Below are 19,052 nucleotides of genomic sequence, written 5' to 3'. Positions count from 1 at the left end.
TGCTGACAGACATGTTCATGTGCTCAGAAACACAAAATAGTATGAATTAATTAATCATTGGTTTAGGGGACAAAAATAAATGGTGGATCTCCCAAATGACTGGAGTCAGAAAGTTAACAATTTCATCATCATCAGAAGCAGAATAAAGTTTACATTTAGGCATATCTCTGCTCTGTTTACTGACATACCCAATAATAAAATCAGACAGATTTAAGTCAGTCATAACATTCAAGCTCTTAATACTTCCATTACTATTGTCCAGATGTAAGACACATCCTTAAGAAGGTCAGAACTATTTTAATTTCATCCCAGCATAATCCACAAAGTCTGAGATATGTGTGACAGGACGTGACCTACCAGTGACCTCCTGGTCCTACTGTTCCCTCCAAGTATGATGGCGTTTGTGCTCCAGTATAAAAACATTATTTTCTCAATATCAAAACTTTATTTGAATCATAGATCAATCAAAGATACATTTACCCTCTTTATAATACAATTAAATGCACATTAAATTCAAATAATAGCCCATTACATTGAACGAAAAATGTTTATACAGTTTAAAGGTCTTTCTGTCAAATTTAATATTAATCAACAACAGATTCACCTCGACCTAAAAAAGGTTTCTCAGTGCTTCATGTTCAGTTGTACAATAGTTCAAATCCAAAGCTTCGGCAGAGTATAAGTCAAAATCAAAGGACGTCTCTGCCATGAATGCGTGTGTGTGTGTGTGTGTGTGTGTGTGTGTGTGTGTGTGACATTAAATGAGGTTTATTAGATCAGATGGGTGGATAGGCTCGGTCCATTTACAGTTGACCAAAATCAACACATGACATATGCAGGTAATATTTTACACAATCAATAATACTTTAAATGCATGTTTATAATGTTTACAGAGATTTTTCTCATGACCTAAAGATCATTAGGAAGATTCATATTTCATTACATCAATCTAATATCTGGTCTCCATTATCACAAAGTGGTGATTACATGTTGGTATTTGTTTGTCCTTTAGTAGACGGGACTTATTGGCACACCCCTCTTTGGTGTGTAAGGCGTTGTCCTGGTAACCATTTTGATGCAGTCTATGATGGGGCAAACACTGAGGCACAGAGTGCAGCCCGTACAGCTGTCCGTCACCATGGGAAGGTGGGTTTCTGGGTCGAACTCGATAGCCTGGAAAAACATTGAGCCAGTCACAATATGGGACCAGTTACGTCTTGGAAATGGTGAAAGAGACAACAGAGAGAAATGTTTTTATCTAACCGACAGACTTACCTGGTATCCAGAGTCGTTGCAGGTCATGTAACATTTACCACAGTTGATACACATTTCTTCATCTATCAGAGCCTGGACCTGGGGACACAGGGGAGGGCAATTATTGTTATATGAGCTTAGAGTAATCCTTATTTAACATGAAGATCAGTACAGCTGCCTCGTTCTGAAAAGTCCCAGTTATCAGTGGGAGAAGGAAAAGGAACACATTCATGGCGCGTACGCCTGTTTCACTTCAGCGTTTTGTTTAAAACATTTGTTTATTACCGACTCACCGTACCACCTTCACGCCTGTCGAAAGCTCATATTATATTATGATATTATTTTATTGATTATATCACATCATATCATACTTAAGCTTATCAAACTATCAGATGGCTATAAATAGAAAAGAGACAAATGGGTACCTGCTCTATGTTGTCTAGTTCTTGGTATGCTCCAATGTAGCGCAGCGCTCTGGCAATGACATCCTGCGATACAAACATAAACATTAGCAAACACACACACACACACACACACACACACACACACTGTATACGTAAAGAACAAGTGGTGTGTCTTTGTGTGTTTTGTACCTTGACAGCAGGAACAGGTTTTTTGGCGTTGCTGACTCGGCTAACGGAGGCTTCAACACCGTTAGTTTCACGAGCATCTATGAGCTGTTTCTTGTACTCTGCAACCGCCTCTTTCTTCTCGAGAAGGTACGGACCAAAGCTAGGGAGGCTCTATGTAAACACACACACACACACACACACACACACACACACACTCGTAGTCAGTTGAACTTGTTTTTGAAATGTGTGGTCGTGTAACATCAGAAACTGTTGTGATGCTTGTTGAGGAGTATTAAACATTTCAGAATGAATATACACATAACAACTATTGGTTTCATAATTATCAATAAAACATTAAATCTCTTTGGTCGAATCGAAAATTGAATTTAGCTTTAGGGGAAAATGTTTTAAAGGAGGTTTTAGCACATCTATGTAACTTTAGCATTGAAAGGTATCCTTCATAATTTGCCAGTGGGGTTTTCTCAGCGTCTCCACTCATCCCACGTGGTCTACCTGTACAAAGAAGTGCTGCTCTGAGCCGGAGCCGTCAATATAAAACTAACTGTTCGATTATTGGTAGTGGCACCTTTCCCACAAGCTCTTCAATTCTTGGAACTGGTTTTCCTTTTTGATGTTTCTCTGTTGGAGGAGATTGACCATCCCAGTCCTTCAGGTCCAGACTCTTCAGGTACAACAAGGCCTTCAGACCTGAACACACACGTTCATCCAAACAGTCAATATCTTTAGAGGCATCTGGAGCCATATGGAGCTCTGAGAGCATGACACCTTAATATTTGACTCTTAAGGCATGGATAACTTAAGGATACTTTGGTAGCAGTGTAACAATACGAGACAGGAAGTAAGTTACTTACCCACACAGTAATCCTCGATCACTGTGAAGTCCTGATTCTGTACTGCACTGCACACCTTTAATAATCAGACACAAGGAAATCAACGCACATAGAAACACATTATCAAACCAAACACAGGTTTTTATTTTCCTTTAAATGTGCTTGTTCGCTGATAAAGTGTAGATTTTATTCCTTATTAGTATAATAGATCGCTGATCATAACGGTTAAAAAAGTTTGCATTGAAAACAAAGGCTTGTTATATTTGTATGAAAGACTTGTCACTGCTTCTATTCTCAATCTGTAATGTTCAGAGAGTTAGCTTGTGAGTTAGAGCTTCTCGTTTTAAAAACCTTCTGCAGTTTAATCTTCAAACAAAATGTTTTCATCAATACGCTGCTTCATTTGTACTGTTCAAAATAACAAGTGACTGACTAAATATCAATTTATAATAAAAGAGCACACAGAGACACACACCAGCCTGTCACCGTCTCAAACTGACCTGTAACACCGACGCCCCGGCATGGAGGAACTGCAGTCCAGTCTCAGCTGAGTCGATACCTCCTGTGGCCAAAACTGGGAAACCAGGGATAGCTCTGCCGATGGCCGACACTGCTCTGAGAGCGATAGGTCTGATGGCGTTACCTGCACACATTGTCATAGTAAGCTGTTTGGTGAAGCGTCTCACTTGAAGCTTGCTATTTCTAAGTAACTTCAATTTATGGATTTAATCAAGAAAGGTCTCAACCGTTCAGGCTGTTGTTGTAAATATGTAATCGCTGTCTCAGTCATGTGATCATATACAAAGTTTGGTTATTGGGACATTGAAATTTCCAAATTATCTTACATTTGACCTTTTCTGCAGTTATTGTTTGTACATTTTACATTATTGTTCAAGGGCAGAATTATGGTACAAATACGACAGTTATCGTCTGTAAACACTGACAGTATGTCTTATTTCTTTCAGACTGTATTATCTCTACACATCCTGACTTGTAACCAAATGTTGTTATCGTTCTGTGGTTTGTGTCTCTGATTGGAGGGTTTCACAGCGTGATATAAGGATTGTCTCAGGTTTGGCTTGGATATATCATCATCTAAAGAAAGTCTGACTGAGAAACAAGAGGTGGTGGTTATTCACCAGACTGAGATGCTCTAAAGTAATACTTCATGAAGTTGTACGTTGGGATTTAAAGGATTTTGGAGCTCAAAGGCAGGGCAGGTAATTTTCAAAAACTGGCATTATTTTGAAAGTAGCATCCTGCCCGTCCACTCACCCCCTCCCCTCACAAGCCCCGCCCCTTACATGCAATAGCGCCATTGGCCCAGAGGTGGATTTCAGCTCATGCTTTGAGTGTGGGCTCGTGCATGCTTGGTGTAGAGAGGCCTCAATTGTTTTATTTTAATGATTCCCTTTTTATCATTTGAGTCCCTTCGAGTTTTGCTACAAGTACAAAAGTTAACCCGTGGACGCACCCCTCCATAACTACTTTACTGGTTACTCACAATTACAAGGTGTTGTGTCTGTGTTTGTGTGTGTCCTTACCAGACACCCCTCCGTACGTGGTGCGTTTGCCCTTTCCAACACTCGGCCAGGGGGAGCCATCAGCCTTCAGTCCCATCATACCTGACACTGTGTTGGTGGCTGTTACTCCATCTGCTCCACCTACAAAACAACTCAGCAATAACGACAACCCACACGTGTGCTAAAAGTAAATAATAATTACAACGTCAAAAATCTGTTTTTGGGGATTTAAAAAGATTCTTTTGAATCAAAATCAGAAGAAGGGAAAAGATTACCTTCATGAGCAGCCTTTGCAATGTCCACAATATTGGTCACGTTTGGTGTCAATTTGGCAAAAAACGGAATGGAAGTGGCTTCACGGACCCACCGACAGATGTTACGCACCAACACAGGGTCCTAATGACAAAGAAGCATGAACAGCATGTAGAGATTTTGTAAAAGCTACACTAGATGGTGACCTCTATAATATAACACATCACCTGCCCACAAGCCAGTCCCATTCCTCTCTCACCCATCCCATGAGGACAAGACAGGTTCAGCTCCAGTGCATCAGCTCCTGATTTCTAAACACACATTTGACATGTTTCCAAACCTGTGTGTCCTATAGTCTGTAAATTATGTGAAGAGTTGAGTTGAGTTTGTAAGTCACCTCGGCCATCTTGGCCAGTTCTGTCCAGTCTTCCTTGTTGTAACTGCACATTATGCTGGAGATCACCACCTGACAGAGAGACAAGGGTCAAAAACATCTCACGTCTCACTTTAAAGAGCCTCACTGCTTCACGGGTAACTATTACCATACTGTAGGTTGATCTACGTGCAGCCCAACATGTAAGCCCTTTCACACATGAACTTTCAACATTTTCTGGATAATATCGGGATATTCTTTCCTTGAAACGTTCAACAATTACATTAAAGGGGACACATTATGAATCACCCACCTTTACAGTGTTTTTGAGCATGTATTTTGGTAACCTGAGAGTCTATCAACCCACAACATGTGAAATAAATCCGTCCAGTCCTTTGTTTGTCTTACCACTCAGAGAAAACGCTCCGTTTCAAATTTTCTCAGTTTGTGACATCACAAGTTGGAAGTTGAAATCGCCCTCCCCTCCCATGGTATCTCCACCCATAGACTCCACCTCCAGCTAAGATAAACTTTTGATCAGGACGGCTATTTTATTGTCTCTACAGAGGAGTAATGTCTCAGGGGGCGGGGCTTATTACATTTAAAGAGACACACACACCAAAACGGAGCGTTCAGAGAGAGCTGGTTTCTACAGGGTCACAAACCTCCTCTGCTGCTTGATTCATGTTATATTTGGACCAAAGCTCAGAAACACAAAGGTGTCATTTAGAGCACAGGGGGCCTGTTTGAAAGGTGAAAAATAGGGTATAATATGTCCTCTTTAAAGCGTGAGATTGCCGGTTTTGAACGCACTCTCATAACTCAAAATACTCCACCATGGGGTCACTGGGAGAAAAGTCCGCCAAAAGTCAGCATGAACGCATTTGACTTTGCTTTCTCTCACCGGGTCCAACCAGACATTGGAAAGTAATTTTCAGGGCATTTGAAAGAGATTTAAAGATATCTGCAGCCTTCTGAGGTCACATGAACATATTTGACAAATTCCTGCATTTCTTAATCATGCTTCTCATGTTGTTTTTGTAAATGGAAGAAGAAACAAATAGGTAAAAGATACTAACATTATTGGGGAAGTCTTTCTTCAGTTCTTCTACTGATTGACACCAGTAGGCAGCTGTCTTCTCACTGATCAGCTCAATGTTGAGGAAGGAGCCTTGGCCTGGTCCATACACATTACCTGAGGTGGTGCCACGCACAATACGAGGGGACACGTTGGTCACCAGGTCCTGCAGGGACAGATTTTAAGCAGTCACTCAGATGAACTGACATAAGTGGCTGTGAAAGAGCTCAAATAATACCACGTCAAGATCAAACACACGATGCACACGGATAATTACATTTCTTATTTTACGTCATTTATGTCAGTATCTTAGAGGAATACACTCGTGTTTATTGCACGTAGGAGCATGTGACAAACAAATATCTTGAATCTTGTTTGGCTGGATGGAATCAGAATCAGACTCGATTTCATTCATATGAGCAAACATGCTTATAAACATCTTACTCATAGAGCAAGTCATTTATATTCCCTTCAGATAAAACCATTGTATTTCAGCTGACGTTACCGTACAGGAAAGTACACTTTTAATTGGACAAAGAAATCTAAATGTTAGCCTTTACAATGTGGTGCTTGACATTCTCTTTATTTATTATTTGTTTATTATTTTTGGGCTTTTTGGCCTTGTGACAGAGAGAGAGAGAGAGAGAGAGAGAGAGAGAGAGAGAGAGAGGATTGACCTGTGGTAAAGGAGCCACAGGGGGGATTTGAACCCAGGCCATCCACATTGAGGACTATAGCCTCTATACATGGGGACTAACCACTGTGCCAGCAGCCCCTGTGATTGACATTCTTAACCTTAACTTAATATAGACTCAAAAATCCTTTGCAGAATAATGAAACGTTTGTCTGTTGGACGTTTCCTTTCATGGTTAGCTGCTGTTATTTAGATATAATCTGTAGCGATCGATGTCCTACTGTCTTCGGTTGATTAACCTGCCACGTCCCTCTTCAAGGGTCGCTCTCATTTATTTGTTGTAAAGTTTGTTTTTGGTTGTTTGCCATAGTTTTAGTTTTGATGGTTTTTGTCATCTGCTTCATAGCAGAAATTCAGAGCGATGTTTGTCTGCAGTTTATTGCCTGATTGGATTTTTAAATAAACTTCTGGTTTTAGATGTTCATAAAACTTAAAAGCATTCATGAAGGCATTCATCTTTATTGGATTATTAAAAGATTATTATTGGAAGTATACCGTACACTCAAACAAAACAAAGTGTTTGAATTGTTTCTTGTTGCTGACATCCACACAAACAACTGCAACCAACGAAGGGCAGTCTTTACATTATTTTAGCGAGGTAAAATTAAATATCTATATGCTGTTCAATGAATATAAAATATATATTTGGATTGGGATATTTCCTAATCTGGTGTTTCTTGTCACTTGTACTCTTAGTGACGGCTTGGTGCTGACATTGTTAGTGTGAGTTTGTGTTTGTTTGTGTGAACTCTACTTTATCCAGCCCAAATGTTTTGGTCAGAGCGAAGCCCCAGCCTTGTTCAAAAGCTCTTCTGATCATCGCTGTGCTGGTGGTGGGTGGGGCCGAGGCCAGGCCAAATGGGTTTGGAAACTTTATCCCACAAACTTCCACGCTGATGTCCACCTGATCTATGGCGCTGTAGAACAAAGGCAGCTTAGGAACTGGGTCCACTGTCTGTCCATGCAGGGACTGCAAGTAAGAGAAGAGAAAGGTTTCAACCACGTCACTTATGAAACATTTTCCAAAAGAAGTACCTGTTTTCTATTTTTCTATCTCTCTCTTTGGCTCGTTACTCATAACTGTGGCTGCACTGGCAATGTGTAAAAACACATGTTACATTTTCAACACAGTTATTTCAGATAGATAGTAGTTTTGCGCAAAGTTAATTCTAAAATTGGAAAAAAAGTTTTAAAAAAAAACAGCTATCACTGTTTGCAGGTTAACCCTCTGCTGACGACAACAACCTCTCCATATATCTACACCAATATATCTACATGCTCAATGTGGACCAGCCAGCTGCAGGATAAAAAAACATAATCTTTGAAAACTAGACCAACATGAGCAGACTGATGATGCCTTTAGGTGACTTACGTCTCGAAAATTTACGATTTTATGAATTTTAATAAAAAGAGTATTTCCCCCCCCCCCGAGTACTACTTTGGTGATATTTTACTTCTTGCATATAAATTTTGACTTGTCAACTGAGCTGTCTTTGAGTTTTGAATTCATTCAAACACACAGTGATGTCGCTTTTTTCTATCACTGCGGCTGCATCTTCCTACACAACTTGTATATGCTACAGGATGAGCTGTGTAGTAGATCTAAGTAGAGATGATTGTACCTGTATGTATCTGTGAACATGCCAAGAGGCCTGCTTGCCATCGTTGACTGACTCCACCGTGGTGTTTGCCAAACCAGCGATGTCTCCTCCTGCAAACACCCAGGGCTCACTGGTCTGCATCGTGTCTGTGTTCACCTCTGGAGTACCCCAGCGGTTCAGCTTGACAGGAGCCATAGCCTGAGTCACTGAAGAAGGACGAGATGTGAATTTTAATCTGCACGAGTGCATGTGTTTGTTGCATTTGGAGCAGTTCAGTTTTCAGCAAAAACTAAAGCTTGCAGACTCACTTGAATCACACACTGATAGTTTTCATTAACTGATGCAAACATTTAATTAGAAAATCAATCAATAATTAGTTCATCTGAAGCATCAGGTGTGAAGTTAAGAGCACAAATAGACTATAGTTTGTTTGTTTGTTTGTTGTTTGAGTTTTACTGTGTCATAGTTACTTCTTTTACCACCACCACGCAAACATACTGTACACACATACATACATACATGCATACATACAGTACATGCATGCATACATACATACACACACACACATACATACATACATACATACATACATACATACATACATACATACATACATACAAATTTATACATACATACATACAAATATACAGTACATGCATACATACACACACACATGCATACATACATACATACAAATACATACATACATATAAACATAAAAGCATACATATATACAGTACATACATACAAACAAACAAACATATATAGTCATATACATACATACATACATGCATACATACAGTACATACATACATTCATGCATGCATACACACATACATACAGTACATACATACATACATACATACATACATGCATACATACACACAGTACATACATACATACATACATGCATACATACACACATACATACAGTACATACATACATTCATGCATGCATACACACATACATACATACATACATTCATGCATGCATACACACATACATACAGTACATACATACATACATACATACATGCATACATACACACATACATACAGTACATACATACATTCATGCATGCATACACACATACATACAGTACATACATACATACATACATACATACATGCATACATACACACATACATACAGTACATACATACATACATACATACATGCATACATACACACATACATACAGTACATACATACATACATTCATGCATGCATACACACATACATACAGTACATACATACATACATACATACATTCATGCATGCATACACACATACATACAGTACATACATACATACATACATGCATACATACACACATACATACAGTACATACATACATGCATACATACACACATACATACAGTACATACATACATACATACATACATACATGCATACATACACACATACATACAGTACATACATACATACATACATACATGCATACATACACACATACATACAGTACATACATACATACATTCATGCATGCATACACACATACATACAGTACATACATACATACATACATACATTCATGCATGCATACACACATACATACAGTACATACATACATACATACATGCATACATACACACATACATACAGTACATACATACATGCATACATACACACATACATACAGTACATACATACATTCATGCATGCATACACACATACATACAGTACATACATACATACATTCATGCATGCATACACACATACATACAGTACATACATACATACATACATGCATACATACACACATACATACAGTACATACATACATACATACAGTACATACATACATACATGCATACATACACACATACATACAGTACATACATACATACATACATACATGCATACATACACACATACATACAGTACATACATACATACATTCATGCATGCATACACACATACATACAGTACATACATACATACATACATACATTCATGCATGCATACACACATACATACAGTACATACATACATACATACATGCATACATACACACATACATACAGTACATACATACATGCATACATACACACATACATACAGTACATACATACATTCATGCATGCATACACACATACATACAGTACATACATACATACATTCATGCATGCATACACACATACATACAGTACATACATACATACATACATGCATACATACACACATACATACAGTACATACATACATACATACAGTACATACATACATTCATGCATGCATACACACATACATACATACAGTACATACATACATATACATACATACATATATGCATGCATGCATATATGTATTACATACATTAATGTATGTAATACATATATGCATGCATGCATATATGTATTACATACATTAATGTATGTAATACATATATGCATGCATGCATATATGTATTACATACATTAATGTATGTAATACAAATAAATTGCAGCATGGAAACAAACACTGTTGCTCATTTACTCAACAGATCATGAATCACCTTGCGGCTCGTTGAGGATAGACCCAAAGGCACTAATGATGTAATCAGCCTTCAGCCTGACGACTTGGTCCTCATCCTCCAGCCAATCACCTCCCTCGGTCTGCTCAGTGCGACAGAACTGTAATCCAGCAACACGACCATTTTTCATGATGACCTCGCGAGGAGAGAGGAACGGCAGGAACTCGCACTTTTCCTCCTTGGCCAACTCCATCTGACAGAATAAAGCCCTTTATTTAACACTCTCTATATATGCACTTGTCTGTATACAGTATCTGTCAAACCCTTATGTGTACCTCCTCAGGAACAGCCCTGATGTTGGTGAATCCCTTCCTGAAGCACACATAGACTCTTCTGGCTCCACAGCGAAGAGCTGAGGTGGCACAGTCAAACGCAGTGTCCCCGGCCCCGAGAACGATCACCATGCCTCTCATCTCCGGCAGAGAGGAGCGACACTGACACATACCTACAGAGACAAAGAGACATGGCCTCTGACATGATGTTAACCTGATAAACCTTGTAATATACAAACTAACTCTAAACCCACTGAGCTCATTACACCCTGTTAGATGTACTGCATTAAAGGAACATTTCATGTTCCAGCTTCATTGTTTGCTGTGGGTGTTTCATAATCCTCTCCAGAAAAATGGTTGACTTGACATGGGATCTTTGTGAATAGTGTAGGGTTGATGTCATTTTAGCTCAGTGTAATCTGTACTTTTGACCAGGGCCATAGCTTAGCTCTGTGTAGAAACTCTGGCCTTTCCCCCCTCTCCAAACAGGGACAGCACTGACGTAGATATTGTACAAAGTAAACACATCATTTATAGTATTTTGTCAGTAAAACCTGGATCAAAACCCCCCAACACAAAACACAAATCAAAACAAAAAAATGAACTTTCTTACCATGGGCCGAGTGTGTGTGTGTGTGTGTGTGTGTGTGTGTGTGTGTGTGTGTGTGTGTGTGTGTGTGTGTGTGTGTGTTCACATCAGTACCTTTCTTGCTGGCTGAGGCCACCATGGGTAGGAAGTCTTTGGAGGTGAAGAAACCTTGATCCATGGTTAAATCATTGAAGATCTTGGCCCTGTTGGCCTGAGGGAGACCTGGAGACACAGAAACAAAAACAAATGCATTGTTGGGTTTATTTTCATAACTTTTTAAATTGACCGTTTAAAGGTCCCATATTCTGCCCTTTTTGGGGTTCATGTATCAAATTCATGTGTTTATTAAAGTATGTTCACAATCACTAATGTTTGAAAAATGTCTGTTTTCATCTGCCCCTGTTTCTAACACTCAGATTCCCCACCTGTGCCAAGTCTGATCTGATTGGTCGGCTGATCTGCTCTCTCGTAATTGGTCAGTCGTTCACCTTTGTTCTCAGATATGTCCCGCCCCTTTTACCATATTGGGAACGCTACAGTCAGTCCCAGGGAAGGTTGCGCTTGCTACAATGAGCCAATGGGCTTGGATCAGTGACCTCGTGGGTTTGTGATTTCACAACACATATTTTCATGGAGACCAAGCAGCTATTACTACGGCTAACAGAAGGAGGTGGGAGAAGCTGTATTTCCAAGGACTTTAATTTTTGCACATAGATGTGCCTGAACATGCAGAAGACACCTGAAAACAGACTAAAGAGCAAATAAAACCAGACAAAGAAGAATATGGGACCTTTAATGTTTAACATTAAAACAAGGTCTCACACACGTTTACTGAAATAAAGCGTCTTAGCATTCAAAGGTCAAACACATGGACTGTGTATTTATAGCACGATTCAAGCTCACCAATCCCAATGAAAACAGCCTTAAACCCTTCGTCCTTCAGGGAGGTCAAGGTCATTCCATTGATACCGAGGCCCTTCTCACATAGGACCTGGATTATCCACAAAGAAACACGTTTCATAAGATCATTACAGAAAGCTCCAAAAACATTGTCATGAACATGTTCAACACAATGAATACAAATAATCATTCTTTATACTTTAATTCAAAATGGTACTTATAATACATCTTACATGTATCTCGTCATACATTTATATAATTTATAAAAACATTTCTAACAACCAAGAGTAAACTTCATGAATGAACAATCTAAAACACACACACACACACACACATACACACATACACACACACACACACACACACACACACACACACACACACACACATGAACACTTAAAGCATTAAAAAAAGCCTTTTGGTCTTCACCTTGACCCCCATGTCCTTCATCAGGTTTATTTCAAACTGGACCACCTCATAGGGAAGCCGGAACTGAGGGATTTCTGCCGTGCTGCAGGAGACAAACACATTGTAAATGTGGAGTTCTTTTTGTGTTTATTTCTTTAGCAGTAGCCCTTTATGTATGGCCAGTTCAAGGCAGTCCCTGTATGTAATGTAGTGTAAAAGTCCCGGAGGCACAACGGTGCTGCTCTGGCCTCTGAGGAAAGGACAGAACAGAGACAAGGCAGACTCCCTTTAAAAGGCAGAGATGCACATAATGCAATGTGTAATCACACTCTGGGACACCAGTCTTACACCACTGTGGAATCAATGTAGACGTACAAAGGCATGATGAAGTCAAGTCTTGTACACATTAGTCGTTAATCACCTGTTTTATTTTTATAGTTGTTTTTATTTAATGTTTACGTTGTACTGAGAGAGCACAGGCTGAAGTTAAAGTCCTTTAAACATAGTCATTCAGATTCTGATGAAGGCAGAGCTATGTTACAGCATTGTGGCAGAAGGGCAACAGCTTCTTGTGCCTCGCCTCCAAACGCCTTGTAACACAACCTTTGTATTTGGCGAGAGCTTCTGGTCACTCCATCTTGCGCCATCTTTACACAGTGAACCCTCCAAATCCTCACTTCACTCTCTCTGATCTTGGTATCCCAGGATGTGTCAAAGCGTCCATGAAGCACTCTTAAAACATGTGGATGTTGTTCCTTCACATGTTGTGTACCATCTGAGGTTGAAGGAGTTGGTGCTGGGTCCTTTGGATAGACCAGTTCAGAACCACTGTTTGAGAGTGTCTTTGAAAGGAGAAGGCTCCAAAACCTACAACGTATCACAGACGCGCCTCAAGGTTTCTCTTCTCAATATTCACCTCTTCACTTGGTGCAATGATCCACTCCCATGTGTTCTCATACCACTGCTATGCAAACCATGAAGCATTAGTGGTTTAACATGCTTTGTTTTGATTACTGTCTGCATTGTTTTTCTTCCTTTTGTTCACTTTGTTTTGCTTTCTGTTTTGGTTTTGGGGTTTGACTGCCTCCTTCAGGGTAATGTAAATTATTCCACTCTATGTCTATTGTGGCTATGGATAATGTTGGTTATGATGATATGAAACTATCATATCAAGGTCACGTGTTATTATCGGTGTGAGTTAAAGGATTGAACAAAGTGAAGGTACCTGGGAAGCAGCGGTTCTGATGGTCTCACTGATCTCCCTCTTATCATTTGAGACTTTTTGTATAAAATAGACAAGCTTGGACTCTTAATGATTCGGGAGAGTGGCAGGCCAACAAGTTTGGGCTTTCCGAGGTACTTTTGAAGTCGGCAGAATTGTAACAGATAATATTGATTTTGTCTTTGATATTGTTGCTGATGGTGACGATAGAATAAAATAAAAATATATATATTCTTTAAACCTTGTTTCAAAACACTTTGTCTCATTCACAGCGGTGGCAGAGAAGAGGACACTGAACAAAATGTTATCTCTAATGGATAATCTTTAAGAGCTCAGCCCAAAGGTCAAAGGTCAGAAGCACAGCAGAAACCTGGAGACAGTTTATAATATTATAAACAGGTGGATCCTGTTACCTCAGTCCTCCAATGTACTTCTGTTTCTCGAACACGGTGATGTTATCGTATCCAAGACGAGCCAGGAAGGACGCACAGCTGACTGATGCTGGGCCACAACCAATCAGAGCTATAGGGCTGTGGAAGGACTCTGGCATTTCATTGGCTGGAGGGAGTTCAGGATTTCTGATTTGAGGGATGCCCATCTTACTAAACACCTAAGAAGACAAAACACACACACACACACACACACACACACACACACACACACACACACACACACACACACACACTTCAACTTTATTGACCCACAGGGGACATTTGGTTTGCAGGTGAAAGACAAACAGAAAACACAGAGCCATAGACTCAACATACGCTGAGAACAACATCACATGCATACCTTCAATGAAAAAGATTTGGTTAATGTTTTATTTCCTTAATAATGACACGTCTAACATTAAAATTCACCTTAATAAAAACTGAATGACTGATCGAACTCAAAGTGAGAACTCAGATGTACACACAGAAGCGTTGAATGGTTAATTTAGTTGTTATAGAACAATAATATAAATACAGGTGAGACAGCTTGTTCAATGTTTGATGGAGAATAGCTTGGCAGCAGTTTTACCTCAGTAGCAAACTGCTGCAACCCTCCGATGTTAATAGGCCCCTCCTCTGAAGCGTATAAGTTGCAGCCCCCCACACACAGCTCGGATGTGGGACACACCATCCCACAGGTCAAGCCTAAGGGGTTGTCGGAGAGGATCGCCCGTGCTGCTCCGTAGTAGTTCTAGTATCCACACAAACAGACACGAATGATAAAACAGCACACACACCTGTCTTCACATCTTACTGCTCTTTATTCAGTGTTTCGTTCTCAAACTTCCTCTGAGCTAAGTCGATGATTGCATGGATGCCCTTTTCATGTATATACATTTTTACCTTATTAGAGATGCTTGTGATGAATGACTTGATGTCCAGGTTAGTCGGGCAACTCTTCTGACAAGGAGCATCTGCACATTTTAGACACCTAAACACAGATTTGACTTTCACTTTGAGGGTTTAGCAAAATGAGAAATGTAAATTAAAAAAAATCATTCAAATCATACATGTTCAAGAACAAAATACAGCAGTATTATCACACACTGTTGTTCTTGGTTCTTTAACTAGTGACAGCAGATACAGATGATTGTTTACAATGATTTTAGTTTGAATGTATTATACCAACATGTGCTTGTTAGCATTTGAAATAAGTGCAGCTCAGGCGAATAGTTTTGTTGTTTTTGGCTTATAATCAAGTGCTGAGCGAGTGAAATAGCCATGAACACCAAACGGATCACAAATCATTTTGAATGTACGTGCCAGCTCTCAAACAGTACTTCTGAATTTAACTCACTAAAACCAACCTCCTGGGAAACCTAAAGAAATATTTACAGGATTCACGAAGGATCATTCCACTGATCTGGGAATGATTAACGTCCGTGCAAAATATCACGCCAATCACTCTGAAGCCAAACGGACGTGTGGTTCACGGAGCATAGCGAGAGTCATTCTTTTAGCGAGCTGCTTGTGTGACAAATGTATTCTCATTACGCAGCTCAGACATGATCTACTTGTTCTTTCATGTTGGTGCAACTCATCACATTTGATCTGCTAATAATAAGTTTTTTGTTGTGAGTGGCATCTATACAAAATGAATTCAGATAAATGATTCACTCACCTGAGCGCTTCTCGCAGAGCCCCACGCTCGCTCAGTGTCGTATGTTTGATATCATCAAAGTTGTTCTCTAACTTAACACAAGACTGAAATGAAACAAGGAAGAAATAAGAACATTACTGAGAGAAGTTTAAGAGAAACAAGGACCAAAGAAAGACAGCTCGGTGGGTGACGGACACAAACAGGATGACACATCTTAAACATGATGAAGATGTTGAGTGTCTTACGTCGCAGCCCCGCTCAGGGTTTCTCTTCCAGTGTTTTTTTTCTTTCTTCTTGTTTTCTGTGGACATGATCTGAGCGTGCGTCTTCACCCTGGGATTCAGAGCCAGGATGCCCTGCATGTAATCAAATGAAAAAAGGGTCAGCACACTGAAACACTTTTCATTGATAATTCGTCAGTTACTCAGCTGCTCCTGAAAGCAGACTGAACGAATGACACAAAAACTGCATTTTTAAAAACCTCAAAATCATCAGATATCCTATTATGTCAAAAGAACAAATCCCTTTTCTGTCACAATGCAACAGCTGAACCATGAACGAGGAAAGAACTACTTCAGTTCTCACTTTGAAATATCTGTTTTATTTTTTGCACATTTGTCTTAAAAAACTGAGGGGCTGAGATTTGACATTCTTGCACGTGATGCTTAGACATGACATCTGTCCCAATACAGAACACACACACACAAGTGCAAACAAACACACGCACGCACACCCACATCTGCACCCACACACCTACACACACACACACACACCTGCACACACACACACCTGCACACACACACACACACCTGCACACACACACACACACGTGCACACACACACACCTGCTGCCAAAAACATTGAAACGATGGAACATTCTGGGAATTTCGATGTTTGGTTGGTTGGGGTCAAGTTGATAAGATAGCTGTGCTTCTGTCATGTCATTGCTCTAAGGTTATGTGACCTGCTGCATGAATGTATATTTACTGATTCTTTAGGATTATTCCAGATTAGCTGTGATGACATAATGACACACTTCATTGATGATCGTGAATATCCAGGGCCCTGTAATAAGTCATCATTATCTATAATCTAAAATGAGTGAAGTGGACCAAAGTGCTTCACAGAGTAAAACACATGAAATAATAATAACACAATCTATTGGGATCAGGAAATCATAAAAATCTGTTTTGAGGTGTTAATTATTGGCTGAGGTTAAATCAGTCTAACATATATCCTGCATGTTACTCTGGACTTACATTATTGTGTCAGAATCACAACATAGAGAAGAGTTCAGTCCAGACTTTCGGACCTTAATCTATTGCTCCATCTGTGTGTGTGTGTGTGTGTGTGTGTGTGTGTGTGTGTGTGTGTGTGTGTGTGTGTGTGTGTGTGTGTGTGTGCAGACTCAAACCTTCACTCGGATCATGCGTCACTTATCTACAGGTTGTACAACACAGCACATGGTATGTTGCACAAGCCCATAAAGCTGTAACATGCATAATATGGATTTATTTCTTCTAATCCCTACAGAGGCAACGTGAAGTGTTGTAGAAGAAAGAAGGGCTCGTGTTTGTTTTCTTAGTATTCTCAGTGTAATATTACAAACTCGATTCCTCTTTAAAGTCTAAAGTCAACTTTTAAAATCTGCCTTTACAAAGCGATCCTAGGAATGACCTTCTCTCTTTTCATTCTGAAGGATGGCGTCCACATCCGTCGCTCATGGACTTATTTTTTGCTTCCAACATTAAATCTTAAATATAAAGGGTCTGTATGCAGCTGTTTACAGTGATGATTTCCTTATGATGAAACATGTTCTGTTTGTGTTTGAGGGTTGTTGAAACTGTGTATTTCTTTGTCAGGTCTTCATTGAAACAGAACTCTGATCAGGACTAACATGGATAGAGAAATCTTACACACATTTATATTGGTCTCCACCAGCTGTCTGCAGATTTTAGTGTCAAATCTACTCCTGGTCCATAATCAGTTTACAGCACACTTCTGTTAAAAGTGTTGGGTGCAAACCTGTAAACTCAGAATGTATCAATCCTCTTTGGACATATAAAAGCTCCTCTGATATCTTCAATGTTGAAATATGATGTCATCTCATTTATAGAGACTCCGTTCACTGATCTTTCCAACAGTCCAGACTTCCTTTAAAATTCATCAAAATCCTGACACAAGAATACAGATATTTACACATCTCACATCGACCCTCTTCAACCATTCATAGATGTTTAGAGAATGTATAATTTTGTGTTCATCTATTAAAACAGCTTGAAGCGCTAATGATCTGTTTGTCAGATGAATGTGGTTGAGTCTAAGCTGCAGATATCCAATGCAGACAAAGTGCTGAAAACTAAATGAAAAATAGAAACAGCAGTTTACCTCTATGTCTGGAAGATCTTTACTTAACATGATGCTTCTCCTCGGTTGGGTCTTTAAAAGCTTTAAGATCTGCGTTTGTGAATCCGACACACTGACGGGGATGCTCTTCTTCCTCTTCTTCTTCTCAGTGGAGTAATCGGAGCTCTGCCTGCTCTTATCAGCACTGCACAGTTAGTTAACAAGAGGACTGCTTAAAAACACGTTTTTTTCCACTCAACTAATCTATTGATAAGGAAGAGCGAGTCTCTCCGGGTCGAAGTTCAGAGGCGCTGGGCAGTGGACAGGTGCCTGCGTGCATTGCACCTGAGCTCTGGACAAATTAAACAATAACTTTAAACATTGAGGTTCAAACTCCACCTAATGAGGCGGGTGAGAGGGGCCCTGCAAACACACATACATCTGTTTTAACTCCTTCCTGCCTCAAAGACTCTTCAGATGTACTGTAAC

The 19,052-nt window shown here is 39.7% G+C and overlaps 1 protein-coding gene across 1 annotated transcript; it reads right to left on the bottom strand.

Moving 5' to 3' along the window:
* Positions 1-422: 422 nt before the first annotated feature.
* dpydb (dihydropyrimidine dehydrogenase b) lies at positions 423-18,808 on the bottom strand. Its single transcript, XM_079347279.1, has 25 exons — positions 18,606-18,808; positions 16,463-16,573; positions 16,239-16,321; positions 15,461-15,548; positions 15,147-15,308; positions 14,540-14,736; positions 12,926-13,007; positions 12,500-12,587; positions 11,711-11,818; positions 11,011-11,180; positions 10,718-10,928; positions 8,220-8,404; positions 7,352-7,567; positions 5,905-6,069; positions 4,850-4,918; positions 4,680-4,763; positions 4,476-4,596; positions 4,222-4,341; positions 3,178-3,320; positions 2,699-2,753; positions 2,413-2,534; positions 1,848-1,997; positions 1,680-1,742; positions 1,276-1,353; positions 423-1,173 (listed from the first exon to the last, which is right to left on the bottom strand). Exons 1-25 carry the CDS (start codon positions 18,633-18,635, stop codon positions 1,009-1,011), a joined length of 3,066 nt encoding a protein of 1,021 aa, XP_079203405.1. The 5' UTR covers positions 18,636-18,808; the 3' UTR covers positions 423-1,008.
* Positions 18,809-19,052: the final 244 nt, after the last annotated feature.

Source organism: Symphodus melops, assembly GCF_947650265.1.
Source record: "Symphodus melops genome assembly, chromosome: 7".
Taxonomy (NCBI): Eukaryota; Metazoa; Chordata; class Actinopteri; order Labriformes; family Labridae; genus Symphodus; species Symphodus melops.
This window is presented reverse-complemented; position numbering and strand designations above follow the sequence as displayed.